General features: G+C 53.4%; 3 protein-coding genes across 3 annotated transcripts; 2 read left to right on the forward strand and 1 right to left on the reverse strand.

Annotated features, from left to right (window-relative positions):
- Positions 1–6310: 6310 nt before the first annotated feature.
- NECHADRAFT_66538 (uncharacterized protein) lies at positions 6311–8285 on the forward strand (the record flags this gene model as incomplete). The annotated part of the gene is made up of 3 exons (XM_003046031.1): positions 6311–6523; positions 6667–7238; positions 7293–8285. The coding sequence occupies 3 exons, from the start codon at positions 6311–6313 to the stop codon at positions 7543–7545; spliced, it is 1038 nt and encodes a 345-aa protein (XP_003046077.1). The 3' UTR covers positions 7546–8285.
- Positions 8286–9721: 1436 nt separating this feature from the next.
- Positions 9722–11690, reverse strand: NECHADRAFT_76560 (uncharacterized protein; the record flags this gene model as incomplete). Its single annotated transcript, XM_003046611.1, has 2 exons — positions 9722–11382; positions 11432–11690. The coding sequence occupies 2 exons, from the start codon at positions 11688–11690 to the stop codon at positions 9722–9724; spliced, it is 1920 nt and encodes a 639-aa protein (XP_003046657.1).
- Positions 11691–12759: 1069 nt separating this feature from the next.
- On the forward strand, positions 12760–13764 carry NECHADRAFT_32690 (uncharacterized protein; the record flags this gene model as incomplete). Its single annotated transcript, XM_003046032.1, has 1 exon — positions 12760–13764. The coding sequence occupies one exon, from the start codon at positions 12760–12762 to the stop codon at positions 13762–13764; it is 1005 nt and encodes a 334-aa protein (XP_003046078.1).
- Between the last annotated feature and the right edge of the window lie 278 nt (positions 13765–14042).

Consider the following 14042-nt stretch of genomic DNA (forward strand, 5'->3'; position numbering starts at 1 on the left):
AGGGGACATGTGCAGAAAACAGTCGGCCCATCGGCAATGACCATCTATGTTTCACATGGAAACAAAGGATATCAGAAGGAATTACACGCCGTACCTTTGGAACTGGAGTATATGCAGATGGAATCGCCACGGACATCACAGCGCAGGATAGACATTCTCAAACGAGTGGATCAAGAGGCAATGCAACCAACAACTGCCGAAGATCGAGTCCCCACGGCGGCTACACGGCTCAAAGAGATGACCGTAGGAAGCGGCATTGATATGTGATGAAGCTCTGCCGGCTTGATGTAGCCAGTGTGCCAAGGAAGCACATGCCGCTGACTCCTTAGTAAAGTCGAGGATCTCGGAAGCAAGCAAAGCTAGAAGCAGGAATGTCGCCACAAACAGTGTCCAAAAGGAGCATGATTGTCCTGTAGCAATGCGATCTGTGTAACCCTCGTCCTTTGGCACAACTAGAGATATTTGTGTACATGGGAATAATCCCGCCGAGTAGAGGTTTATGCGCCCCCTGCTTGGAGCGATGAAGTGTCAGCTACCACTGAGCTGTTAATCTACATGGATGACAGAGTAAATGAATCATCTTGCAAACACTGTATTCACTGCCTTTAAGTTTCTCACCCTCCCTGGTGATAGTAATTGTTCTCCAAGTCATTACCGGGTCCTGACGGATATGGCAGCGCTGTCATTCCTACCTCGATCAAGCATAGTATAACAAAGGGAGCGTGTCGTGAAAAGACAAGAGAAATACGACCAATGCAGTGGTATGTGTAACCAAGCCTGGCCATGGGCCAATTCTACCCCGGCGATTCAGACCAGCCAGAGGATAGGAAGAATTGGGAAATTATAGACCTCTGACGACGACTCAAATTCCGGGTTGCTCACGATACACACACAGGTGATCTGTTTTAGATAAGATGTACGTAGTACAGACAAGGGCGGTGAAAGCCCAACACCTAATCCCCAGGCCAGGTGTGTACAGTACAGTACAAGCGCCGGGATCCGGTGGCAATGGTCCAGAATCGGGCTGTCAGCTTCTTTGTTGGCCATGTCTCAGGTGCTGAACCCGGCCCGCTGGGACTGCTGGGAACCCAAGACCTTTTGTGTAGAGGGCGACGCACATGAAGCCACCGGCGGCCATTGATGGGCGGATCAACGGCCGCCAGCCTGTCTCTCCTCTGTCAGCGAGCGTCAGTAGCACAAGGTTCTGTCAGTCGGCGTTAGGTGCCCAAAGTGCGACTACAAGGATCCAAGATTTTCAGCATCACGATGGCTCGATCTCATGAGAGCAACAGCAGCCATTGGCAGGCAGGCAAGCATTGGGCCCGAACTCACGCCTCCCGCTCCCCCTCTTCTGGACGGCTGCTATTTCTGGTCCAAGTGCAGGCTGTCGGGCTGTCTCTGACGACAAACTTACCGCCGGAGTGGTTCGTGGAGCCTCTCGAATCTTTCCCTCGAGTTAGCCCGAAACCTTCATTTCCAGTCCGGTATTCCTACCTATCCACTCCCCTCTGATCCATCCAATCCATCTTGATTTTGACCAAGGAGAATGGGGGTGGGCGCTCGGTCTCCCATGGTCGATCCTCCAAAGGCCCAATGCTAATAATATTTTCCCCGTCCAAGCTCCAATGAGAGGAGAGAAAAGGAGACGGGCGGGCGGGACGATCCACCAGGTTGGCACAGTCGTTTGGCGGGAGACAGCGGGTATCTGCAGGACGGGCGAGTCTCCCATTGAAATCAGCTCATGGCGCTCCGGGCCACGGTGGAGGCACGATGCAAGCAAGTCATGCCATGCAGCAGATGGGAAGGGATGAGAAGTGAAGGCGAATGAGCGAAATGTCGAGGGAGAGAGAGGCCTTGCTATAGTTGCCGTAGGCAGTCAATAACAAGGCTATTGAATGTGGAAACGATAGAATGACAATCAATCAATCGTCCCTTGGACAAGACCACAACGAGGCAATCAGCGTCATCAGAGCAATCCCCGTGCCAGATTCAATTCCCAACGGGTAACTTGAACCGCATGCCCCCTCAATTGATGGACCAACAAGATAGTCGTGTCGCCTGCCTGACTCTGCCTCCAACTCGCTGCTGGGCCACATCTGCAAGCGACTGGAATGTTGCATCGTGCCACGGCGACCGACCATGTGCGAGGAGCGGTGCAGCGCAGTGCGGTGTGCGACAAGAGTTGAGGAAATTCCCTATTCGCATCCATACATGGCCGTCTCGCGCCTTTGCAAACTGGGCTTGAACCTCCGTGCCAGAAGTCTCAAGGATTGCACAGTGCCTGCCTGTCATGGATGAGGTGTTTACCGCTTTTGCATCTTTAAGCGGGAAGATCAGACATGGGTGCCAGATTCGGTTCCTCGGACATTTTCCACTGCGTAATTGTATCGGATCGAGGATTTGTAAATTTGGCCTTTTGTCTTTTGCCATGGGATTGATTGTTAATCTCGGCACCAAGCACAGACAGAGAGTCAGACCCGACAGAACTCGGGCAGAGTTTCGGTCAAACAACGTCAGCGAACAGACGTAGGCGCAGGCACAGGAGTCATAGTCGACTAAGCTACTGCGCGCAGTGAGAAGTTAGAACCCCTCAGCCGGGATGATTGCGTCGTTAATGTGTGTGCTGTAAGCATGCCTGCCCCTTGCTGCTGCGCGTGTAGTTGTGGTTGCGGTGCCTCGGCACGCACGCAACCACCAGAAGCCAGGCGACAACCACACTGCCCTGGCGCGTTGCAGGCGGCACTCGGCCCTTATTCGCTAGCGAAGGGACAGGTCAGCAGCTTGCAAAAGAACCCTTCCATCGCCATGTTTTCCATGATGCAGATGGGCAAGTTGATTTGCCCACCGAGAATGAACGGTTCTTCCAGACGTTTAGCGCAAACGTCCATCGCCCTGCACCCAGTGGCCTGGGTGCCTGGGTTTAATGAAGACTTGTTCCGTCAGTGCCACTCAGGACACTCCTCGCGAGAGCCCCACGTGTGATTGGGGGGAGCTTGGTCTGTTTGAGGAGTGGAATGGTGGACTGATGGAAAACGGAGTCTCTCCAATGGATGGGTTGGATCCAGGGGTGCATCTTGCACTGAGGCAAACGGGAGCGCGGGAAGGGAGGAGGAGGTGGTCCGCCCATGGTAACCCTGGGGTTGCCCATGCTGTCGGGATGCAAACGAGGCGCAGTCAGTCATTGACTTTTTTGTCGAAACGCACGCCGCGCTGTGCTGTGCAGTGCAGCGCTGCAGTCGGAGATAGGAGTTGAGGTGGAAGCGACATTGGGTCATACCGACTTTTCAAAAGCTGAGGCTTCGGTACCAGAGTGTTGGGCATTTGATTTGATTGTCAACGCCATCGCGGATGATACAGCCGAGTGTTGACCAGCCGGAGCACACCTGGAAAATGTTTCCCGTCAATGATAGCAAAATGCAACGGCAAAAAAGAGGAGTCGGAACTGATGGAAGTGACGTCTCATAACGAAAGCACAGGGTTTGAACTGGCGCCATGGCTACAGTAGTTAGCAGCTCGCGATACCCTTGGCCAAGACAAGACAAGGCCTCCCTCTGTTTGTCCCCAATCTCGTCTCGGCCGGGAGCTGCCCCCGAAGAAGCGATACTCGTGCTCGAACATGCTGGGTGCGAGAGGTTCAGTCAGTGGCAGGGGAGGGGAGGGGATGGACGGGTTCTGGTTGGGATCTTGCTTGGGCGGGGTCCCGGGAAGGGGTGTGTCTGGGTGTGTGCCCGGTCCCATGGGTGGGAGAGCAATGATGTGACTGACGTTGTTGATGTTGCTGCTGCTGCTACCTTACCGCTCCAGTTACCAAGGAACGGCGTACTGTGCATTGTGCACTGTAACATAGCCCTGACCCTGACCTCTTCCTCGGGACAACCCCGAAAAAGGGTTCCCAGCTTTGGGTCCAGGTATTACGTGGAGGTGCATGCTGGCGTTTTGCATTGGATTTCTCGCGAAATGGATGGATAGGATGCACGGATGGCGACAGGCAAACGGTTTTTTTTTCTTCTGTACAAGTCTCGTCCCCAACACACACACACACACACACACGAATGTTGTGAGACACGGCAGAGACGCCGCCTGAGTCGGAGGGCCCAGATCTTTCCCTTCTCTCGGGTCTGATCTTGTCTGCTTCAAGTTGCCGCGACCGTGGCTGGCCTTGGCCGGAAGTGCCGTCTTCAACATCGAGACCTTCCCCGCTAATCCTGGCCTTCTGGATCACGCCGCAGCCGCCACCATACTCGAGCTTGGTGACGGGAGAGAGAGAACCGCGCGCGGAAACAAGAGAGGTAGCAGAAGCAGTAGGTAGCTAGAGACAGTGTTACGTCGAAGTGGTCCTCGATAGGGCCCCTGGTACTCGGCCAAGAAAAAAATTTATTGAGACACACACATGTTGGCACTTAGGGCTACTAAACTATTCAGTGGAGGAATAAGCAATGAGAATAACTAGTCGAGTTGTTTGATAAAAAAATATGTTGAGAGAGTTCAAGGTTCTTCCTAACCCAAGATATTTTTACCATAATTTCTTTTGCCGTTTGACAGATTCCCTTATTATTGGGGCAAAAAGTGGTCAAGTTGTGTCCTTTTCTTAGGCCACGAGCTTTTCTAAAGTTGGGCCAATACTAATCCCCACTGGGCTAGCAACTAAAGGCAGAATCATGCCGGGGGGGGACATCCGCTGGCCTTGCACAACTCATCAACTTGCAACTCGCAACTCCCAGCGCTCTGGGTCTCCCTTCATCAATGACACCCGATGGTTGGTTTGCCTTCTCCACACTCAACACGGGGCATTCCCCGTTTCCGTGGTCGCCCTTCGGTGTCGACCCGTCCACTCACACACCCATGTTTATCGTGTCGTGTCGTGTCGCCTTGTGCGACCGACAAGACATGAATCGTCAACAGGCCAGGCAAGGCCTCCATGCTGGGATAGAAAAGGTTGAACTGACAGGCCGACTCAGGGCCTCGATGCTGCCACTGACGGCTGGCGGCCGACCGCAAGGATGTGGTCTCGAAGCAATTGCACCCACGTTTGCTGCCATTTGCTACCATCTGCTCGCCACCAGGCCTCTTCCAGGACGACCCAACTGTGTGTGCACACGCAGGGCGGCGTTGATCAGTGTACCGCCCGTCTGGAAAGGGAAATACCACGGAGGATATTGCTGTTCCTCAACTCCGTCAGACGGACACTGTGTTGCTAATGGATCCATGGGTGCCATGACAGGGGTCGCTCTTCTGGTTAGGTTCCCTGTGAGGAGAAGAGGCGCCTCTGGCCATGCGCACACCCTCCAAGGCCAAAAGAACCAAGCGAGGGACGCATCGCCAGGGCCGCCCGAACCACGCGCCAAACCACACCTTTCCCTTCCCGTCCCCAGAGTCCGAGCGAGGGCTTCTTGGCGTCGTCCCTCTCCCTGGAAAGGGTCCCGCTACAGTTCCCGGTTCCAGCGTCGACTCTTGCATCTGGTGCTGCTACTACTACTGCTACCGCCGCCGCCCACTAGAGATCAGGTCTCGCTGCCGGATTGATTGATTCTCACAGGCCGTTGGCCACAACTCGCACGCCCTCTCCCCTCTCACCCCCGTCCTCCCCCACAAGCCCTTTCCCGCATGGGGTCATGGATTCCCATGGATCCCTCACAACAAACTCGTACGGCTTGTCACCAGGCATTGGGTGCTTTGGGCCCTTGCCGCCATGGGCCGCCTGCTATTCGCTGTCCGTCACCTCCGTCTTCTGTAGCGCTGTAGCGCCGGGCCGCCTGTACCCACTGATACCACCACGCCGGCTCGCCTACTACAGCGCTGCCCCAGCTAGTGACGACCAGAGCCAGAGTAAGTATAGTTCGCCCGCCCTCGCCCATCCTCCCTCTACGAACCTTCTCTCCCTCTCCTCTTCTCTCCTCCCCTCAAAACCTCCAACCAACCACTCCATCTTCGCAATTCGTCTGCGTCATGGGAGGTCTATAAACTCTGCCTCAGCCTGTGCCAATCCTCGATACACGATCCCCTTCCGCCTCGACGTTCCTTGATTTGGTCCGTCACCATCGTTCGATAGTCGCCTCCATTGAGCGCCACTCCCCGGTCCGACCGAACTTCGTCTACTTCGACCCATTAATTCGGACTACACGAAACATCGCAATCCCGCCCATCCACAATTTTCTTGACATATTTGCCTCCTGCATCCGGACTGTCGTCTCAGCGGGCAATTAAAGCATAACTATTTTCCGACCCTAGCTCCCGTTTATTCGGCCCTCATTTAAATCCCATCGATATCAACCATCTGTAGTCGATCAGTTACACACAACCAATCGACATCATGAGCTCTCCTTCGCAGGCCGCGCCCTCGGCGCCCAAGGAGGAGAAGAAGGAGAAGGGTCTCAGCAAGCTTCTCACCAGAACCAAGACCTTCCTCAAGCGGGAGAGTTCTTCCAACAAACGGCTGTCCACCATGTCCACCACCAAGGCCGCTCCCGCCGGCCAATCTGAGCCCGTCAAGACGAGGTACGCTTTTTCCGTTACGAATTGCTCGGTTTTCCTGGATCTGCGTGCCCCGAAAATGCTCCCTGGAGTATACCTGGGTGTTTGCGACTTAACCAGGACATCGTCAGCCATTCTGTGGTATCAATCGGTTGCTAACTCTTTCACAGTGAACCCGCCGCCCCTGAGAAGAAGGCTCCCGACGCCAAGGCTCGATACGAAGGCCTTGAGGGCGTCTCCAAGCTGACCAGGAGCCAGCTTATTGAGGAGCGCGCCAAGAAGCTGGGCGAGCGTTATGGACTTGATATCAAGATTTCGGAACTTCAGACTGGATCTCCCGACGACACCGTTCTCCGTATGGATAAGCCCATCCGCATGCGCGTCCGCCGAACCTGCCACAAGTGCAATGCCACTTTCTCTTCCGCCAAGGAGTGCCCCAACTGCCAGCACGCCCGTTGCACTAAGTGTACTCGTTACCCTCCCAAGCGAACCGAAGCCGAGATTATCGCCAGCCGTGAGCGACGTGCCGCCATTATCAAGGCCAACAAGGAGAACGCCCCTATTATTCCCGACTACTCTTACGCCTTTGACGAGAAGAAGATTGTCCTCACCCGTCCCAGCAAGACTGGCGGACAGGATCTGGTCCATAAGAAGCCCCGCCAACGGGTTCGCAGAACTTGCCACGAGTGTTCGACGCTGTTTATTTCCGGTAACAAGACTTGCGAGAAGTGCGGCCACGTCCGCTGCACGGACTGCCCTCGAGACCCGTATGTTGAGACCTGGAATCCTTGGCGTGATTTAATTGCTAACAACATATGTAGGCCCAAGAAGGACAAATACCCATACGGATATCCTGGAGACGAATTCGGTCCTAGTAGCGTACCCCATTACGAGTGCAAGGACTGTAAGACGGTATACCCAACTGGAGCAGAAAGCGGAACCAAGTGCAAGAAGTGTGGCTTAGAGAAGACGGACGATTCGCCTCGTGTTTTACCTCGCAAGGTCGAACCCGAACCAGACCCGGAGTTACTGAAGAAGCTACAAGAGAGGCTTGAAAACCTGAAGGTAGCATAACGAGCAGCATGAACCGACCCCCTGAATCAGGGGTCAGTTCGGGGATGAAGAGAGGAGGTATTTCTTTGGTCTTTCCTACCTACGACGACATTCGACCGGCGAGAGCGAGAAACGATTGCCAGAAGATTTGTCACCCATCCCGATGAGTTGAAAGATTGTCCGCCCTCATCAGCAGTCCTTTCTACTTCTATTCGGCCATACGTTGCACGGTTCATCCAACCCATGTCGCATGCATGCATCCATTGACAGGCCCGACACGACGGTTTGCATACTACTACGAAAGCCTGTTGGTTCCCACGAGATAGAGAAGGCGGAGTTTATTTACCTGACGCGTACGACATCACGATCTGGATCATTCAAGCGCCGCCTCCATGATTTTGCATTCACCAGTCATTTACACACGCATTTACGAACAAGAGTTGTTTCAAGGGGAGCGGAGCGAGTTTGAAGAGGACACTGATTTTTTCTGAAAAAGAGGAGTTTGGGGAGAGAAGACAGGAAGAACGGCACTGGGGAAGAGCCGTTGGTTGAGTTTGTGTCTCGAAAAGCTGCGCATAGAACTTCTGGGGAACTGGGGGGCCTGGCAGGGGAGCGGATGAATACCAAGCAGGTGGGCCATATGGTTAATGTGTTTGGCGACAGCGAGAAAGCGGTGTTTTCCTTGATTCTCTCGTGGTCACAGATTCTTTTGGGGAATGTTTTCTCTCCTCTCATCAATCAATGAGACAATGTCATTCTTCACGACATGATATCTTTCACTTCTGATGCAACAATAACAAGAGCAGGCAATATCAACCATTGCTTATCATACCTCGGGCCCTCAAACCCTGGTCCATGACCTCACCCTTGTCTCACAGTTGGTCGCAACACCTCCCCAGGCCCGTGTAACAGCGATCTTCTGCATGCTGCCTCACACCACGCAACACACCATACCCACCCCATTTTTCATTTGTTCCCAGGAAGAACCCCGCCAGGGTTTCCTCCCTTTTTACCGGAGCGCCTCAGCTTTGCCTGCCCCCAAGGCGGGGGAAATGTCGTGACCAGACTGGCGGTACCGGGGGGGATGGCTCGTGTGTTTTCTCAAGTATCACCACATGAGCGGATTTCTTGCATTTGGGCCGCAATCAATCTCATCAAACTGTGTGTCGTTCCTTTGTCTGCATACACGTATTGCTTTTGTGAAAGCCTGGGGAGTGGGTGAGAGGGCACGTAGTCATCAAAAAAAAACTCAACACCAGGACGATTGCGCTTAGTTAAGAGTATTCACTCTATAGCCTAACTATAAGCTAAATCAGAGATAAAAATGAGAAATAATATCATAAGCCTTAGAATACTATATTCAGCTACGTCTAGGATTATAGTATTTAGCGATCCTCTTGCGTTAGAAACTACCTAGAGAGTGTTGATTTAGTGTCTTGTGTTTTTATGACTACGTGGAGGGACTCTAGAATGTCAGATTCTCACATGCAACTTTGCTTTTTGAAAGAACCACTGCGCCCCCGAGTTGCGCCGAACTGTCTTTTTTGTGAGCTATCTTACTGTCAGAGGTGGGTATTCTCATCCACGTTACGAGGTCGCTTGGGAGGATTCGGAGATTGTGTGCACCTTGCGTGAGTGTGTGTGTGTGTGTGTGTGTGTGTGTGTGTGATGGTCTCGTGGTTTGGGTTTGTAGCGGTGTGGGTTTCGGGCTGCGGCTGGATGGTGGTATTGTGAGGGAAAGCTGGTGGTTTCGGAATGGGCGGGGAGGGTGTCTGAATTATGAATAAATCTATATAAAATATAATAAAAGAATGAAAAGGTATATCATAATATAGGCAATACTTTAGGACATTTTTTATTATGATCTTTATGATCTTTAGGGGAGAATTAGGTAAAGGGACGGGTGTTTGGGTGTTGAGAACGGTGTGCCAAGGTATTCTGTATGTGGGTGCTCTTTACCTGGATGTCACAGCTGAGAGACATCATACACTCATAGACGGTTGCTCGTTGATTCAATGATACCTTGCTACTCTCGCTTGTTGTACTATCTACTAGGTATCAAGATATCAGCTACAATAGAATACATTAATAACATGACTCCTAACCTGCCAACTTCCATGGCTCCCCTGTCACTCATTCCCCTCCCCTGCAAACGTGACGCTTCTGGAATATCATGCCCAGAGTTCCATGGAACAAATCATTCGATAGCCTTCTCGTCAAGTTCTTCCCTGATAAACGGCTCCATGTTGAGCCTAGCCGTATGTGTCACCGACGCTCCCAGGGTACCGATGCGGTTCACTTTGCGGCCGAAATACCTCCCGGCTCCATCCATGCGGTTGTTCAGGTGCGCGTACAGGTCGTCCACCCGGGCCTTGGACACGGCGTCGCGGAACTCGGCCGGGTTGAGGATGGGCATGAGGCGCTGCGTCGGGTAGAAGCGACCCCGGATGGACTGCTCCTTGAACACGACGTTCTCCTTGACGAGCGCGTAGCGCCAGCGCTGCGCTCCCACAGAGTGGCGCCACTGGCTCTCGAGCCGCAACGCGATGGGGAGGTGCTCGTCGCGCACGATATTGGGCTTGTCCTCCGACACGAGCTGGTAGATGTGCCCGCGGAAGAAGACGCTGCCGGGAAAGTCCTTTGTCGTGAAGATGAATCTCAGGCCGAGCACTCCCGTCTCGGCGGGCACGTTAAGCTCCGCGGGGAGTGATCTCAGCCGCATCGCGTCACCGATCTCGACCCGTTCTGCTCCAAAGAAGCAGCCGTAGTAGGTCGCAGGCTTACTAGTGGGGTCATCTGATAGCGGAGACCAGAGGGAGTAGGAGTAGTCGATCTTGACGGCAGCCATCTTGGAGGCATCGAGGGCAATCGTCTCTCGTCTGTTGCCATCCGCTGCCCCCTTTAGTAATGGTTCCCATGGGACGCCGTCAAACTCCTTGTCCTTGAGCTCGGGGAGGGTGACTGGCGGGACCGTAAACGCATAGAATGGCCGCATGTCACCGTCAGTCTTGGACACATTGTTCTGCTGGACGAGGCCATGTCCGATCGGCATCACCTCGTGGCGCCCGTTCGCAGACCCGGCTATGACGCCGAGACGCCATGTATTTCCGTTCTGATACCACACCAGTTCTCCCGCGCGAAAGAGCACAGCTGACTTGAGTGCCCATTGGATAGGCTGGGGCTGCGCTTGAGGGGAGGCCTGGGCCTGAGGTTGTGGTTGAGGTTGAAGCTGAGACTGAGGCTGCGACTGAGGTTGAGGTTGAAGCTGAGGCTGAGGCTGCGACTGAGGTTGAGGTTGAGGCTGCTGCTGTTGTTGCTGCTGCTGCTGCTGGTGCGGCTGAGGTTGTTGCTGCTGGGTTTGCTGTGGCTGGATCTGGGGTTGAGATTGGATGGGCTGTGGTTGTGGTTGTTGTTGGACCTGGGGTTGGTGTTGAGCCGGCGGCTGATGGGCTGTTGTAGCAGGAGGTGCTGGTGAGTTCTGAGCCGTTGTTGTTGGTGTTGGCTGAACAGATGACTGCCGTGATCCAGCATTGTTTGTCTTTACGGGCGGCCGTCCAGGCATCGGGGGTAGAGGCACCGGTGTCACCTTGGGTGGTAACTTTTCAACCTTGGGGGGTTCATGGGTGATGATGAGCTCGTCTGTAACTCCACCCTTGATCAAGTTGGATGCGTTGCAGTGTGCGCAGCAGCAGTCTCGGTAGTCCATCGAGGTTGAGAGGAGCCATATCAAGTGGACGGCAAACTCCTGTGGGCTCTTGAATAGCTTCGCCTTGATCGGGTAACCCGATACCCAGAGATGCTTCGACTTTTCGTATAGCCAATATCCCCGTGGGAAATGCACCAGCCATGGGTTTCCTTCTATGGTGGCTGTTAGATATGGTCAATGATGCTCAAGGATGTGGCTCACCATCGGGGTTAGGACACAGCTCCTGTTTCAACAGAATGCCCAACTTGACTCTCCACTCGACGAATCTCGGGTCATCCTCCGCCAGCCGGATCATCTGAGGTTTGGTTCTCGGTGTCTTTTCTGTTGTTGTCGCGTCCTTCATCTTCTTAGCGGTGACCGTAGGTGGAGCTGTCACCGGCCAATAGCCAGGACCAGTATCCGCGCCATCACTCCTCGCTACCCGGATGACGTCGAACTCCTTCAAGTCTGTCGTGGCCATTTTGGTGTTTTGGTGCTGTCAGGTGTTCGGTAGGTGGTGGATTGGCCGTATACTGGGCTCGAGCAACTCGGCGCCGAGATGCGCGTGGGACCCAGTTCTCAGGGGTGAAGCCACCTCGATGGCCGTCCGGTTTGCTCAGTGAATGGCGCTGGTTGGAAAATGGGCAAGAAATTCTTCTTTCTTCAAAGACGCGGAAGTTGTGCTCTTTTCGTCACGTGTTTTGCAGATGTCGCACCGCTCTGATCAACATCTAATGGATATCACCACCACGTCTTCGACGCGTGGCCAAGGTTGCACAGGACCACTTGGTCGAACCAGCGCAACGACAGAGTCACTCAATGCCGCTTATCCCCCGGTGAGATCTCATATGCCGGCCAGCTGAATACACTTTGAGGAGCTGTCGCCTATGAAAAAGCTATCCGCATGTGGTGAGTGATGAAAGGGTTCTTGAGTTGAAGCTCAAAGCTCTTGGTCGCCAATCATGCTTCAGCTGAGTCAGCATTCAGCATCGAAGTTACCCTACACTACGACGTGAATTCAATATTTCTTATCCAGGAACCTGTTTAGCCGTATTTTAGTTACCCCTGCTTGATCCATACTTCCATTTTTATGATGCCTTTGATGTGTTTCCTGTAATCATGCGGTGAATACAATGGCACGCTTATAGTAGCTGTAGAAAGACGATGTAGATTCCTGGTTGCCTCAAAGAGTAGCCGCCTCTGTAGCACCACCTCCTGCATCGAGTCACAAGCTTCCCAGGACATCCAAGGCAACCATCCGATAAACGAGAGTTGCACTCATTCACCACACTATGACAACGCGTAAGAATACCAAACATCAGTAAGGCAAAGGTGTTGACTTAAGAGTAGTAGACAGCTCCGAGGTCACCCGCCACCACAGCCACACGAGGCGGTGCATGCACTCAATTAACCCTTCACAGCAACGCGTGAAACGCGTCTCCCAGCTAAACCAAAGCCTATCGCAACGTCCTTTGTTCTGCGCAATTCTCAACACACACTCTCAGCGCCCAGATACTGCAGCGCGCACCGAAAAATAGCAGGTGCTGAGAATGAGCGACCACAACTTCAACGATGGGAATCGGGCATTCCTACAGGCAATCCTAGCCCGAGGTTCCATCACCTTCGAGGATTCCCGCCCTATCCTCGCTGCGATATTCAACGCCGACCGCGGCGAAGACGAAGGAGATGAAATCCGACCGGGCCAGATCACAGAAGACCATTTTCAAGAGTACATGGACAAGGCAGCTGAAGCGGCATCACTCTTCGATTATGAAATTCGCACCACGATCCATCAGACGACGAAGCGGCGCATCTATGCTCTGGTCAACACCACTTCCGACCCGCAGACCCAACTCGCCACGACATATAGCCCCGACGAACTCTCATTTATCAAGCGAGTTTTTGATGCCATTTTCGACAAGTTCAACACTCCGCGAATGGAAGTGCTCGCCATCACCGAAATGCAGGCGATCAAGTGCGCACGACCGAGGCAACAAGAAGCCGAAATCGACGCGGATGCGCAAACACAGACACCAGCCGACAAGGGCCTGAAGCACAGCGAAGTTGAGGCTGTACTGGCCAGTCTGGTCGAGGGAGGCTGGTTCGAGAAGAGCGCTGAGGGTTTTTACACCTTCTCTCCACGAGCGCTACTTGAACTACGGCCCTGGCTTGTCGAGACCTACAATGATCCAGACCTTGACCCGCGAGAATGGCAGCGGATCAAGTTTTGCGAAGCATGCAAGGACATTGTCACAATCGGTCTAAGATGTTCTGAGCTGGAGTGCAATTTCCGTTTACATGATGTCTGTCAAGAAGCATTCTGGAGAACAAGGCGGGAGCAAAGATGCCCTAAATGCTCCAGAGAGTGGACAGGTCAAAAGTACACTGGCGAACGAGCCGTAACATCTACCGATGCATTTGAGAGAGGCCGACGAAGAGGCGGCGGTTGGCGAAGAAGCACACTAGCCGACGATATCATCCGTGAAGAAGGAGGCGTAGCAGACGAAGCCCAGGATGAGGATGAGGACGAAGAGAATATTTATGATGCGGACTAAAACGGCCGATACACTTTCCTTAGCTATTCGAGATACCCAGGGTCAATTGGAATCTGAAAATATTCGGGGGCATGCCTGTACCTGGCCCTCTAGCCGAAGTTGCAATTTGCAAACCTCTCAAGTCTCCACCCACACATGGGATGGGACCTTATGCTTAGGTATCCATCCATGGAAGGTCTCCAATTTTGCAAAACTTCCAGAAAAACGTCGGCAGTTGGTCGTCGATCATGAAGCAGCGTTAGTCGCGTGGGGGTTGATGGAGGGGGATGGATGTCAAG

This window comes from Fusarium vanettenii (genome assembly GCF_000151355.1).
Source record: "Fusarium vanettenii 77-13-4 chromosome 2 genomic scaffold NECHAsca_18_chr2_1_0, whole genome shotgun sequence".
Taxonomy (NCBI): domain Eukaryota; kingdom Fungi; phylum Ascomycota; class Sordariomycetes; order Hypocreales; family Nectriaceae; genus Fusarium; species Fusarium vanettenii.